This window comes from Chelon labrosus (assembly GCF_963514085.1).
Source record: "Chelon labrosus genome assembly, chromosome: 14".
In the NCBI taxonomy this organism is placed as follows: domain Eukaryota; kingdom Metazoa; phylum Chordata; class Actinopteri; order Mugiliformes; family Mugilidae; genus Chelon; species Chelon labrosus.
Window position 1 is genome coordinate 12,009,648 of NC_140347.1, and position 11,133 is coordinate 12,020,780.

The window sequence follows — 11,133 nt, forward strand, 5'->3', positions numbered from 1 at the left end:
ACATTCTCTGATAAAAGCAACCATCTGAATTCAGGATCTTGGCAAAAACGGTGTGTTCTGCTTGAAATTAACTCATGTATTAAATAAAAGTTTGAATTTTCAGTCTGATATTTTCAATCTAAAACACTGAATCAGGTCCTTTTCCCTATTCTCTAACCTTCCACCTCTTGTTCCAGGGTACACCCTTCCCCTGATCTGAGACCAGCAGCTGAGGTCAGCTGAGGTCATCACCACCATGGTGACCTTTGCTGAGACGACGCAGGTCTCCCCGATGGAGCTGCGTGAGCCGCCTTGTATCACAGCCACCCTGTCCCCCGGGCTGCGGCGGAAAAAGATGCTGTGGCAGAATGCAGTAAAACACATAATTATCCAACAGGAACTTAGCGCTCAGGTGATTGATTTTTGGTTTTGTTGCATCCGGATGGTTTCTATAGTTTATCTTCTGCTGGTTTGTACATATTCTGCATTTTACCACATACTGCTTATTACTTATTAAGATCCCAGCCAGCATGGGGCCCCGCAAGGGTTTAATACGTTCATGTGGGTACTGAGTGTGCATGGGCTTGAACTGGGCAAATTTTGCATGTGGTTTCAGTTACATGGACCCCACATGTGAAGCCCATGTGGGCTGGCTGTATGAGCCCCATAAGGGATGTAAGTGGGCAGGGACATAAACAGGGCAATTGTTAAGGGCCCCGTATTTGGGGAGCCCATGTAATTGTGCCCCACCTGAAACCCAGTCAGAACCAACTTGGAACCCATATGGGCAAACACAGGCGAGGCCACCGTGGAAACTGCGGACAAACTCAACTGGGACCCTTATCAGCAGCACAAACTTAACCCTTATGGGCCCCCCATGGACATGCTGGCTGGGATGTGTACCACATTATTTCTAAATGAGAGAAATGTGTTTTTTTCACCATAAAAACGTTAAACCATGACGAGCTACTGGTCACTGATTAAAGGAAAGAATGAGTACTGTTATCATGATTATCTGTTTCGGCAGGTGGGTGTGGAACCAGCGCGCAAAATCTTTGTGACAGATGCCTACATGGAGGAGATCAACAGGCAAATCCGCAGCAAGGCCTCACGCGGGACCACCAAACGCCGCTCTTCCACATTTAGAGTCCAGCCCTATCCGACCCGCTGTTCGACCGGCACGACCGGGGGTTCTAGCAACGACTACTCCAGCGATGCCGATTTCTTCGTGCACTGGGGTCGCACAGTTCATGGCATCTACGTGCCCACGCTCAGGCACACCTTCAAGTCCCGCGACCTGGAGAAACTCTACCAGCAACACTCTTGCCACCAAAGACGGAACTCTCTAGCCATTACCAACGTGATAGACGCGGTGGCCAAGCTGCATGTGCTGGTCCTGTACCTGGGATTGGCCCAGGACGCTGTCACGGACACTCTGCGGGGCTGCCTGACTAGCATTTTCATGGTGCTCGCTATAGCGCTGTGTGTCGCAGTGTTGACCTGCAAAGAGTCCATGTCCCCGCGGTGGCTTCAGTACGCCGGCCTCGCCAGCTGGCTGTCACAGACCGCACAGGTGCTGGGGGGGCTGGTGTATGGACTGGAAAAAGACCCGTCGTGGTACGTTTTGTTCTCTCTGTTTGCGACATACACACTGCTGCCGTTACCGCTGCTGTGGGCCATTTGCGCCGGCTCCCTCACCTCCATGCTGCACTTTCTTGTGGAGATTGTGCTCTGCTACCATGATGCTATACTTTTGAGAAAGGTGAGAAAATCAGCCAGATTGCCTTGAGTCTTGTGCTTTATCTTACTATTTCAATTACCATAATATTATCATGAAAGGGGCATGAGCAGCAGTGGCCCATTTGCTTTTAAAGCTGCAGGTGTACTTAAAGAGCCTCTTTGGAACAGAGCTAAAATCAAGGCTTAACGGGCACGTAACAAGGAACTACCTGTGCTGTAGTTTAAGTTAAAACTTGAAACAAGTCCTCTCCGGACTTTCATTAACCTGTTTAACCGTTATATAATATAGGACCTTTAAAATTTGCCTGTTCTCTCTGCTACAACCAGATATTGACTAAACTTTAACCATGCGTGTGAAATGTCTCTGATTTCTATCTGATGTCCCTCTAGTTTGCCCCAGATGCTCTGTGTTAAAAATAAAGCCAATAAATGCACAACTCAAACTCTTTGGATGCACGCAGGTGTTTGCCAAAGGCCTGCTCTACCTGGGCATGAACACAGCTGGCTTGTTCATCCACTACCTGACAGACCACGCACAGCGACAGGTTTTCCTGGAGACGCGACGCTGTATCGAGGGTCGCCTCAAGCTAGAGCAAGAGAACCAGAGACAGGTATTGCGAAAGCCGCCAACGTCTTGTGGCGTGGAGCTTGTGTACAAACTTTTTTTTTTCTCGAATTTTGCTGCGTAAAGCCTGGACATTGATTCCTTGACAGTCACTTTATTACATTGCCTCTCAGGAGCGCCTGGTGCTGTCGATCCTGCCTCGCTTTGTTGCCTTGGAGATGATTGCCGACATGAGCGCTTTGGAGGATGAACTCAACCCTCAGGAGTTTCACAAGATCTATATCCACCAGTACAAAGACGTCAGGTACACACACACATATATATTAGTATGTGCAAGGCTTATGTTTGTAGCCATTATGTTTCCATGCAGCTAAACCACCACCCACCCCTCAGATTTATTATATTACAGGACACCAGCCATCTTTCTCATAGGTGTCCCCTCTTTCAAGCGACAAATGCTTAGCTTTATAGTTAACCTTGTGCTTGTGTGTTCATTAAATATTTTATTTCACACCCTGTTCTTTTTCTTCCTCTCTTTTCTCTAGCATCCTTTTCGCAGACATAAAGGGCTTCACTCTGTTGTCCATGAACCTGTCAGCCCAGGATCTGGTTCGAACTCTCAACGAACTCTTTGGGCGCTTTGACCGTCTGGCAGACGTGAGAACCCTTGCACATTATGGATAATGTCACATAAGTAAGGTATTTTTGACGTAACCTCCCTTCTTACAGCACTCCTCTTGTCCCATAACAGGAACACCACTGCTTGCGGATAAAGATACTGGGAGACTGTTACTATTGTGTGTCAGGGGTCCCTAAACCACAGCCTGCCCATGCCCGTTATTGCGTTGAGATGGGCCTGGCTATGATCAAGACTATACAGTAAGTCTTGAATTACCATTCTCAGAAAAGGCAGTCGGGAATGATGTAAACTTAAATGCTTTAACAGATACTCTTGCTTTAGGTAGTAATCAGAATCATCATGTTGTTGAGTTGTCAATACGTAGATGTATGCATATTCACCGTATTGTTGAGCACGCTTTATCTCAGGAAAGCCCCGACCGAACAACATAGACCTTATTTCTGGCATAAAATACGATCGTTTACTTACCCTTATAACTTTGGTGTCATTTGTAGTCATTTGGACGATATTTAGATCCGCTTATATCCATATAGTGGGAGTGACTGGGGCACCGAAATGGAGCCTCTAAAAAACGCATTATCTGCCGCAAAACTCCACCACCAATATTTTGTTACAATACGCTAGTGCTATTCCCCGTTGAGTCCGGAGTAAGCTGTTATCTATTCGCAGACTCGTTCATTATTGGTGAAATAAATGAGTTTCACGGTAGATAATGCGTTATTTAAAGGCTGCGTTTCGGTGCCCCATTCACTCCCACTATATGGATATGCGCAGCTCTAAATATCGTCCAAATGACTCCAAATGACACCAAAGTTATATGGGTGAGTAAACAATGGTATTTTATGCTAGAAATAAGGTCCAGGTTGTATAAAACAGTAGTTCCCCTTTAAGGTCATTGTGACCTCAAATGATGCGTTTCTTATATTTCTTAAAAGTCTTAAATCCAAACATTATCTAAATCAGGATGCACGTAGATGCAAACTGGAACCGAAGTAGTTGCCAGAGTCCTCAAACTGCAACGCAGTAGCTCTAGTTGGTGTACTGTAGGTTTTACATGATGGCTGATGATCTGTCCCATTAGACACCAACACAGTTATATTCAAAGGGAGATAATATTAGCCTAATTTAGTTATTTTACTAAACACCAGGTGTGTACGGAAACAGCTGAACTACGACATGGACATGAGGATCGGGATCCACTCCGGCTCTGTCCTCTGTGGAGTGCTGGGCCTGCAGAAATGGCAGTTTGATGTCTGGTCCTGGGACGTGGGCATCGCCAACATGCTGGAAGCCGGTGGCATACCAGGGTAAGTGTGGTCTCCAACAGTAGAGTACCATACTCAACTTCTGCCGTGGTTACTGGACAAAAATGTTTCAAGAATTTCCGTTTGAAAACTCAATAAATAAATCATATTTAAAAAAAGAATTTCCGTAAGACTCAGGAGTCAGGGCACACATCTCTCTCGGTACATGACTCGTAGTTTTTCTCCCTCTGCCAGACGCATCCACATCTCAAGGGCGACTCTGGATTGTCTGGAAGGCACCTACAAGACAGAAGAAGGCCACGGCCGGGACAGGAACGAGTTCCTACGAAGACACAACATCGACACGTTCCTCATCTGCCCTCAGGAGGAAAGGAACAACGTCGACCACAGAGTGGTTCCAAAAATCCAGAAAACTATTAGAACCTGGAACCCAGAGGTGCCTTTGGGCAACTTCATTGACATGAATAGTGTAAGTGCAGAGGTGCAGAACAAGAAGGAAGACGTTGGATTTTGAGCCTAGGCTTAAAAACTTGTAGTGGCTGCAGTAAGGACAAGTCCACCCGCATCGATGTGATCAATCATTCATTGTTTCCCTTCTAGATCCTTGCCTCCTTTACAAACGGCTCACTGCCCAACATCTGGCAGTCCACCTCCAAAGAGATTAACAAACGCATCAAACATGCCATTGAGGTTCGAAGCAGCGAGCGCATGCACAAGGAGCACATCACTCCACTGACGCTGGTGTTCAAGGACACACACATCGAGGAAAAGGTACGCAGGTATAAATTAAGTGGAAGTTATGAATCCAGGAACAAGTAGCTGAAATATCACATCTCTTCTGATCTTCTGATCTTCTGATCACTGCTGTTTGGTCCAGTTCTCCCAGATGAGAGATGAAATGTTCAACTCCAACCTGGCCTGCTCCTTCATCATGCTTCTCTTTCTCATGGCTGCCCAGGCGCTCATCCCCGCCCCCAAGTAGGGACACACTGTACAATCAAAGCTCACAATTCATTTATATTTATGTTGTTTCATTTGTGCTCTCTAAGAGAAAATGTTATAATTATGTTTTCACATTGATATTACCAGGTTTATCACTGAACCATTTCTGATTTTTAGCCTTCAGTGTAGGATTTTAATAGTTTTTACTTTGGTGCCATCTGGAGGCCGTATAAAGAATACACTGTACTCTGAAGGTTTACTAGCACTGATTAGTTGAAGCATCCATTTAAGTCATTTCACATCACATTACATTTAGCTGACCCACTTTCTTTTTCTCCTTCTTCTTCTTGCTCTTCACCTGCAGACTTTTCCCAACGATCATGCACATTTTCGTCTTTCTGCTCGCCTACATGCTACTGCTGCTGGTTGCCCTTGCTGAAGAGTTCAAGTGGACCCCCGCATCGCTGCAGTACTTCTGCTGCTGGATTCACGAAAACAACAGCGCCCGCAACCTCCTCACCCTAACGGCTATCGTCATCAACTTCGGCTTGGCCTCTACTGACATGGTGAGAGTTTAAGCGTACACAAAAGTTTCGAATCCTCTCCTTCTCCACGACTTTCCTCTTGTGCACCACATCACATGTAAGTGACCTTGTAAACTGCGTGAATGTGAATGTGCAGTGATTTGCATAATTCTCCATGAAATGCATATGCATAAAGAAAGAAGCTCCACTTCCCTGCTGTTCTTGCATACTAGATGTCAGGCAAACAGTGTCACAAAAATAGCACACAAGACGAGAGACAAAGAAAATCTGAAATTTGCAGTTATAATTCACACTGATCAGCCACAACATTAAAACCACTGACAGGTGAAGTGAAAAACATTGATGATCTTGTGGCAATACAATGTTCTGCTGGGAAACTTTTGGACCTGGAATTCATTCATGTGGCTGTTACTTGTAGCACCCACCTAGACCAGACCAGACACCCCCACCCCATAGCATTAAGGAGACTCCTTGATGGCAGCAGCCATCCCCAGCAGGATGCACAGAAAAACGCTTTAGGAACAACTCAAAAAAACATGAAGGCCTCCAAATTCACTAGATCCCACACTGATCAAGTATCTGTGGGATGATCCATAGAGGGCCCTCTCCTCAACCCATAGGACCCAAAGGCCCCCCCACTAACAACATCCTGTTACCAGACACCACAGCCATTAGCGCTTAAGTCGAAGCTTCATTCAGCTTAATTAAAAAGGATGTCTTTGCTTTGTTTCCAGTTATGCTACATTTTAATAATGTCTAGATATGTAAAATAACAATAATACACAAAACCTGATCTTTAATGTTAAAGGTAAATAAATATGTCACATATATATATATATATATATTTGTATGCTGTGTGCTGCTTGCAGGTGTGGTGCATTCTCACAAACACAGAAGAGGACGACATAATGGACAAGACCAACACAGGCTCCAGTCCGCTCACTGTCTGCACTTACCCTGAAGTGAGGACAGCCTCAATTTAGATTTTTCTTGGTTCCCTGTTTTATTCATCCTAACGCCAGCCTTGTGTTAAACGGATCTGTCTTCTTTTGCCTTTTCCGTCCCCTTCAGATTTTTGTGTTGAGTGGCGTGATCGCCATGGTGACTTGTGCCGTGTTCCTGCGTCTGAACTCTCTGCTGAAGCTGGCGGTGCTGCTGCTGGCCGTGGCCGTCTACTCCTACCTCATCCACGTGGCCTTCCTCACGCTCGCGCGCCATGACATGCAGAACAGGTCGGTGTATAAGAGGCAAACTCCAGGAGTGTGGTTGTTATTGTACTATGGGGTTTGACCGACTTGATTAGAACCAGCTTTCTCCACATACTTCCTTGCAGAGTTCACTATATCAGGAGAAAAGGAATTTCCATCCTTCTGATGGTCATGTTTATCGTCGCTGTCTTCTACAACGGACGGCAGGTACTGACAGCCAGTTTTAGTTCGGTTTGCTTGAACAACCTGTTTTTTTTTGTCTGTCCTCAACATTTTTAGCCTTCATTACTGAGACACAAATTGCCAAATTGAGTGGATGGATCAAAGAGTGTGTCGCAGGCAGATGATGCTGTATCTCACTCTGTGTACCCTTCCATTTCCAGTGGGAGGCTACTGCCAGACTGGATTTTCTGTGGCGTCTGCAAGCCCAACAGGAGGTGGAAGACATGAGGGAGTTGCGGGAACACAACGAGTGTTTGCTGCACAACATCCTGCCGATGCATGTAGCACGACATTTCTTGGACCGGAGCAAGAATGATGAGGTGACTGAAAACTTTTGACCTCGCCCCTGACTATCAGCTCCACAGTGTGTCGGATTATATGGTTTTAAAGGGGAACTACTGTTTTTTACAACCTGGACCTCATTTCTGGCATAAAATATGATCGTTTACTCATCCATATAACTTTGGTGTCATTTGTAGTCAGTCGGGAGATATTTAGATCTGCGTATATCCATATAGTGGGAGTGACTGGGGCACCGAAACGCAGCCTCTAAATAATGCATTATCTGCCACGAAACTCGTTCATTTCACCAATATTGTGTTATGATATGCTAGCGCTATTCCCCGTTGAGTCCGGAGTTACCTGCTAGTTTCTTGCAACACGGCTGAATATTTTTCCGATTCTGAGGTTGTGGACGAACCATAGCAGTAGCAAATTACAGGTAAACAAGTCAACCATCGCGAGTGCGTGCGGCGCTCAGAGATGACATCATCCAGGTCAGAAGACATCATCATCTGTAGATTGACCTACAGACCCCAGATGATGATAACAGGTAACTCCGGACTCAACGGGGAATAGCACTAGCGTATCATAACAAAACATTGGTGAAAAGAATGAGTTTTGCGGCAGATAATGTGTTATTTAGAGGCTGCGTTTCGGTGCCCCAATCACTCCCACTGTATGGATATACACAGATCTAAGTATCTCCCAATTGACTACAAATGACACAAAAGTTATATGGGTGAGTAAATGATCATATTTTATGACAGAAATAAGGTCCAGGTTGTAAAAAACAGTAATTCCCCTTTAAGTGCTTTGATATATGGATGGTACTACTCCCACGAAGAAAGGAGTGAAATATAGGAGAAAGTGTCGTACGTTATTACTTTTATTTATATTTATTGGACTACACACTTGAACTTCTTACCTTTGGGAGACCTCACACATGTAAGTCTGTCCGTACGTTAGTCAAACACAGACGTTTCATGGCTAATGTGATTATCACAATTCTCATTTTAGGAGCTTTACTCCCAGTCCTATGACGACGTGGGTGTTATGTTTGCCTCTATCGCTGGGTTCAACGAGTACTTTGAGCAGAAGGAGATCAAGCATGAAGGAGTGGATTGCCTCCGGCTGCTGAATGAGATCATTGCAGGCTTTGACGAGGTGACTGAAGGACTATTTATATTGGAGCAACTCTTTATCTGCTAGGAACAAATAAGACACAGGCTCACAATCCAGCACATACTGTTGACAAAATAAGACGGCTGCTGATTGCATAACGTAGCGGCCTTAAGATAGAATAAGAATTTTTTTTTAACCTCATTTATCTTTTATGTGCAAAGTTGTTGGAGGAGTCGTATTTTCACTATGTGGAGAAGATCAAGACAATTGGGAGCTGCTACATGGCAGCGTCTGGTTTAGCTCCAGACAAACAGGTGGGACATCTTCTTCTGCATGCTCTGTATTGTTCTGCACATTTTCCCTTCCAACACTGGTGCCTGCTGTAACAATTATATCAAACTCTCAATCTATCTTCAGGCTTCAATGGATGAATGGAATCACCTGAGTGAGCTGGTTTTGTTTGCGTTGGCAATGCAGGAGACTTTGAAAGAGATTAATAGGCTCACTAGCCAAAACTTTGAGCTGCGTGTAGGTACGTGTCTGACCTCCGACACATATCAGCAGAGTTTTATTACTGTAATAAAACAATTCTGTAAGAATGTCAAACATCTTGTACCAACTCACTGTCTCATTCAGGCATCGCCCATGGGCCGGTTGTAGCAGGGGTGATCGGTGCCACCAAACCTCAGTATGACATCTGGGGATCAACAGTGAACCTGGCCAGCCGCATGGACAGCACAGGTGTGAGCGGACGGATCCAGGTACCTGAGGCCACCCGCAGGATCCTGAAAGAATGGGGCTTTGTCCTGGATCTACGAGGAGAAATATTTGTCAAGGGGGTGAGTCCAGAAAGATTCTGCATGTGCTGTAGCTATGATGCAACCGTCCTTACAGAAGTATAATAAAACTGAAAAAAATCTTGGAGACCACAGTTCCTTCCAAAGTCCTGCAGAATGGATGTTACTAATAAGCGGCAACATGAATCAGATTATTGGTCTTTTATGAAGGAGTTGGCAGAGAAGACACTATGGATTTTATTCCCAGGACAAGTGCTAATAAATGACACTGTGATGCAGGTATTACTGACTTTCACATAGCTCACAATTATTCTGTTGTAACATTTTTATTTTTATTTTTTTTACAAATGTCGAGATTTTTCATTTATTTCTTCAGAAGGCATCAATATGCAAAAAACATCATGTTTAACACAGGGCATACAAGCTTGCTTACATGTTGTCCATATTATGCAAGTACTGACTTAAGACTAACAGTCCTTGTTATGTTTAAAGGCAAAACTAACCAAGCTGTGGACAAATAATGTATGAATATACAAGTGTCATGAGCAGATGGGGAAATTATGCATAACAGTTAAGTAGGAACCGATAACTGTAAGCGTTGGACTCTGTAGGGAAAGGACCACAGATTATAAACATCCAGCTCCACAGATCACAAAAGTGCAGCTCCACAGATCACAAACAAGCAGCTCCACAGATCAGAAACATGCAGCTCCACAGATCACAAACAAGCAGCTCCACAGATCACAAACAAGCAGCTCCACAGAGCAGAAACAAGCAGCTCCACATATCAGAAACAAGCAGCTCCACAGATCACAAACATGCTGCTCCACAGATCAGATACATGCAACTCCACATATCAGAAACAAACAACTCCACATATGCAAAACAAGCAGCTCCACAGATCAGAAACAAGCAGCTCCACATATCCAAAACAAGCAGCTCCACAGATCAGAAACGTGCAGCTTTGCAGATCAGAAACAAGCAGCTCCAGACGATAGACAAGTAGTCATTGTGTCATGAAAAGTTGTGTAGCTATTGATCGACTGCAACCACATATGAGAAGGAACGATCACAATTTATGATCACTTTTGTCGCTGCAGGTAAGCGAGTTCCAGGGGAAAGTCCGTACCTATTTCATCAGCACCATGCGCAGTAAGAGGGCCAAAGGTGGAACAGATGCCCGCCTGGGAGGGCGAACAGAAGGACGCATGACACTGGCGGGAGTGGTTTTCGGTCTCGTCCAGGCCAGACACAAGGAGAAGTTGAGGGAGACCAATGGTGGGTTCAGTTTGACTCCCCGCAAACTGCAGTGCTGAGTGGAGGAGGACCAAGTGCTGCCATATTGTTCCAACTGGTTTACAGTGTTTATGTTCTTGTTTGATTATTTGCTATAACTCGACTAGCTGCTAAAGCATCCAATCATACCAAAGCCTTCTTTTCACGTTCTGTCATGTGTTTGTCCACCTCATCTTCCCAGTCTACAGTCAGCTTTCTCAAAGTGCTTTCATTTAGAAAGCACTTACTGGTCTCTCTGAAGTTTAATAAGCATCTTGAGAACACAGATTTCTTTATTTTTTATTTATTTTTTTATTGCCATATCTACACTGATTTCAGCTTTTACAATCTTTTTTTGTACAAAACGGAATATAAGCCAACATGTCTTGCTTTTTTCTTGTTGTTTGCTGGGGTAATACTCCCAGCGAGATGTCAGACCTCAAAGCCAAACTGCAGAATACCTCAAAACAACCAACTAAACCTCTCCTAGACTACCAATGGCCTATACAATACTAACATTTTTATGGTTACCCTGCTTTGTTTTTGTTTTA

At 44.6% G+C, this 11,133-nt stretch overlaps 1 protein-coding gene across 1 annotated transcript; it reads left to right on the plus strand.

Annotated features, from left to right (window-relative positions):
• Window positions 1-223: 223 nt before the first annotated feature.
• LOC311499707 (adenylate cyclase type 8) lies at window positions 224-10,815 on the plus strand. Its single transcript, XM_084560809.1, has 20 exons — window positions 224-391; window positions 1,007-1,741; window positions 2,181-2,330; window positions 2,458-2,588; window positions 2,830-2,941; window positions 3,036-3,163; window positions 4,073-4,231; window positions 4,424-4,658; window positions 4,790-4,960; window positions 5,067-5,167; window positions 5,496-5,697; window positions 6,546-6,638; window positions 6,748-6,908; window positions 7,010-7,091; window positions 7,268-7,426; window positions 8,406-8,552; window positions 8,732-8,824; window positions 8,928-9,042; window positions 9,147-9,349; window positions 10,408-10,815. Exons 1-20 carry the CDS (start codon window positions 236-238, stop codon window positions 10,621-10,623), a joined length of 3,549 nt encoding a protein of 1,182 aa, XP_084416935.1. The 5' UTR covers window positions 224-235; the 3' UTR covers window positions 10,624-10,815.
• Window positions 10,816-11,133: the final 318 nt, after the last annotated feature.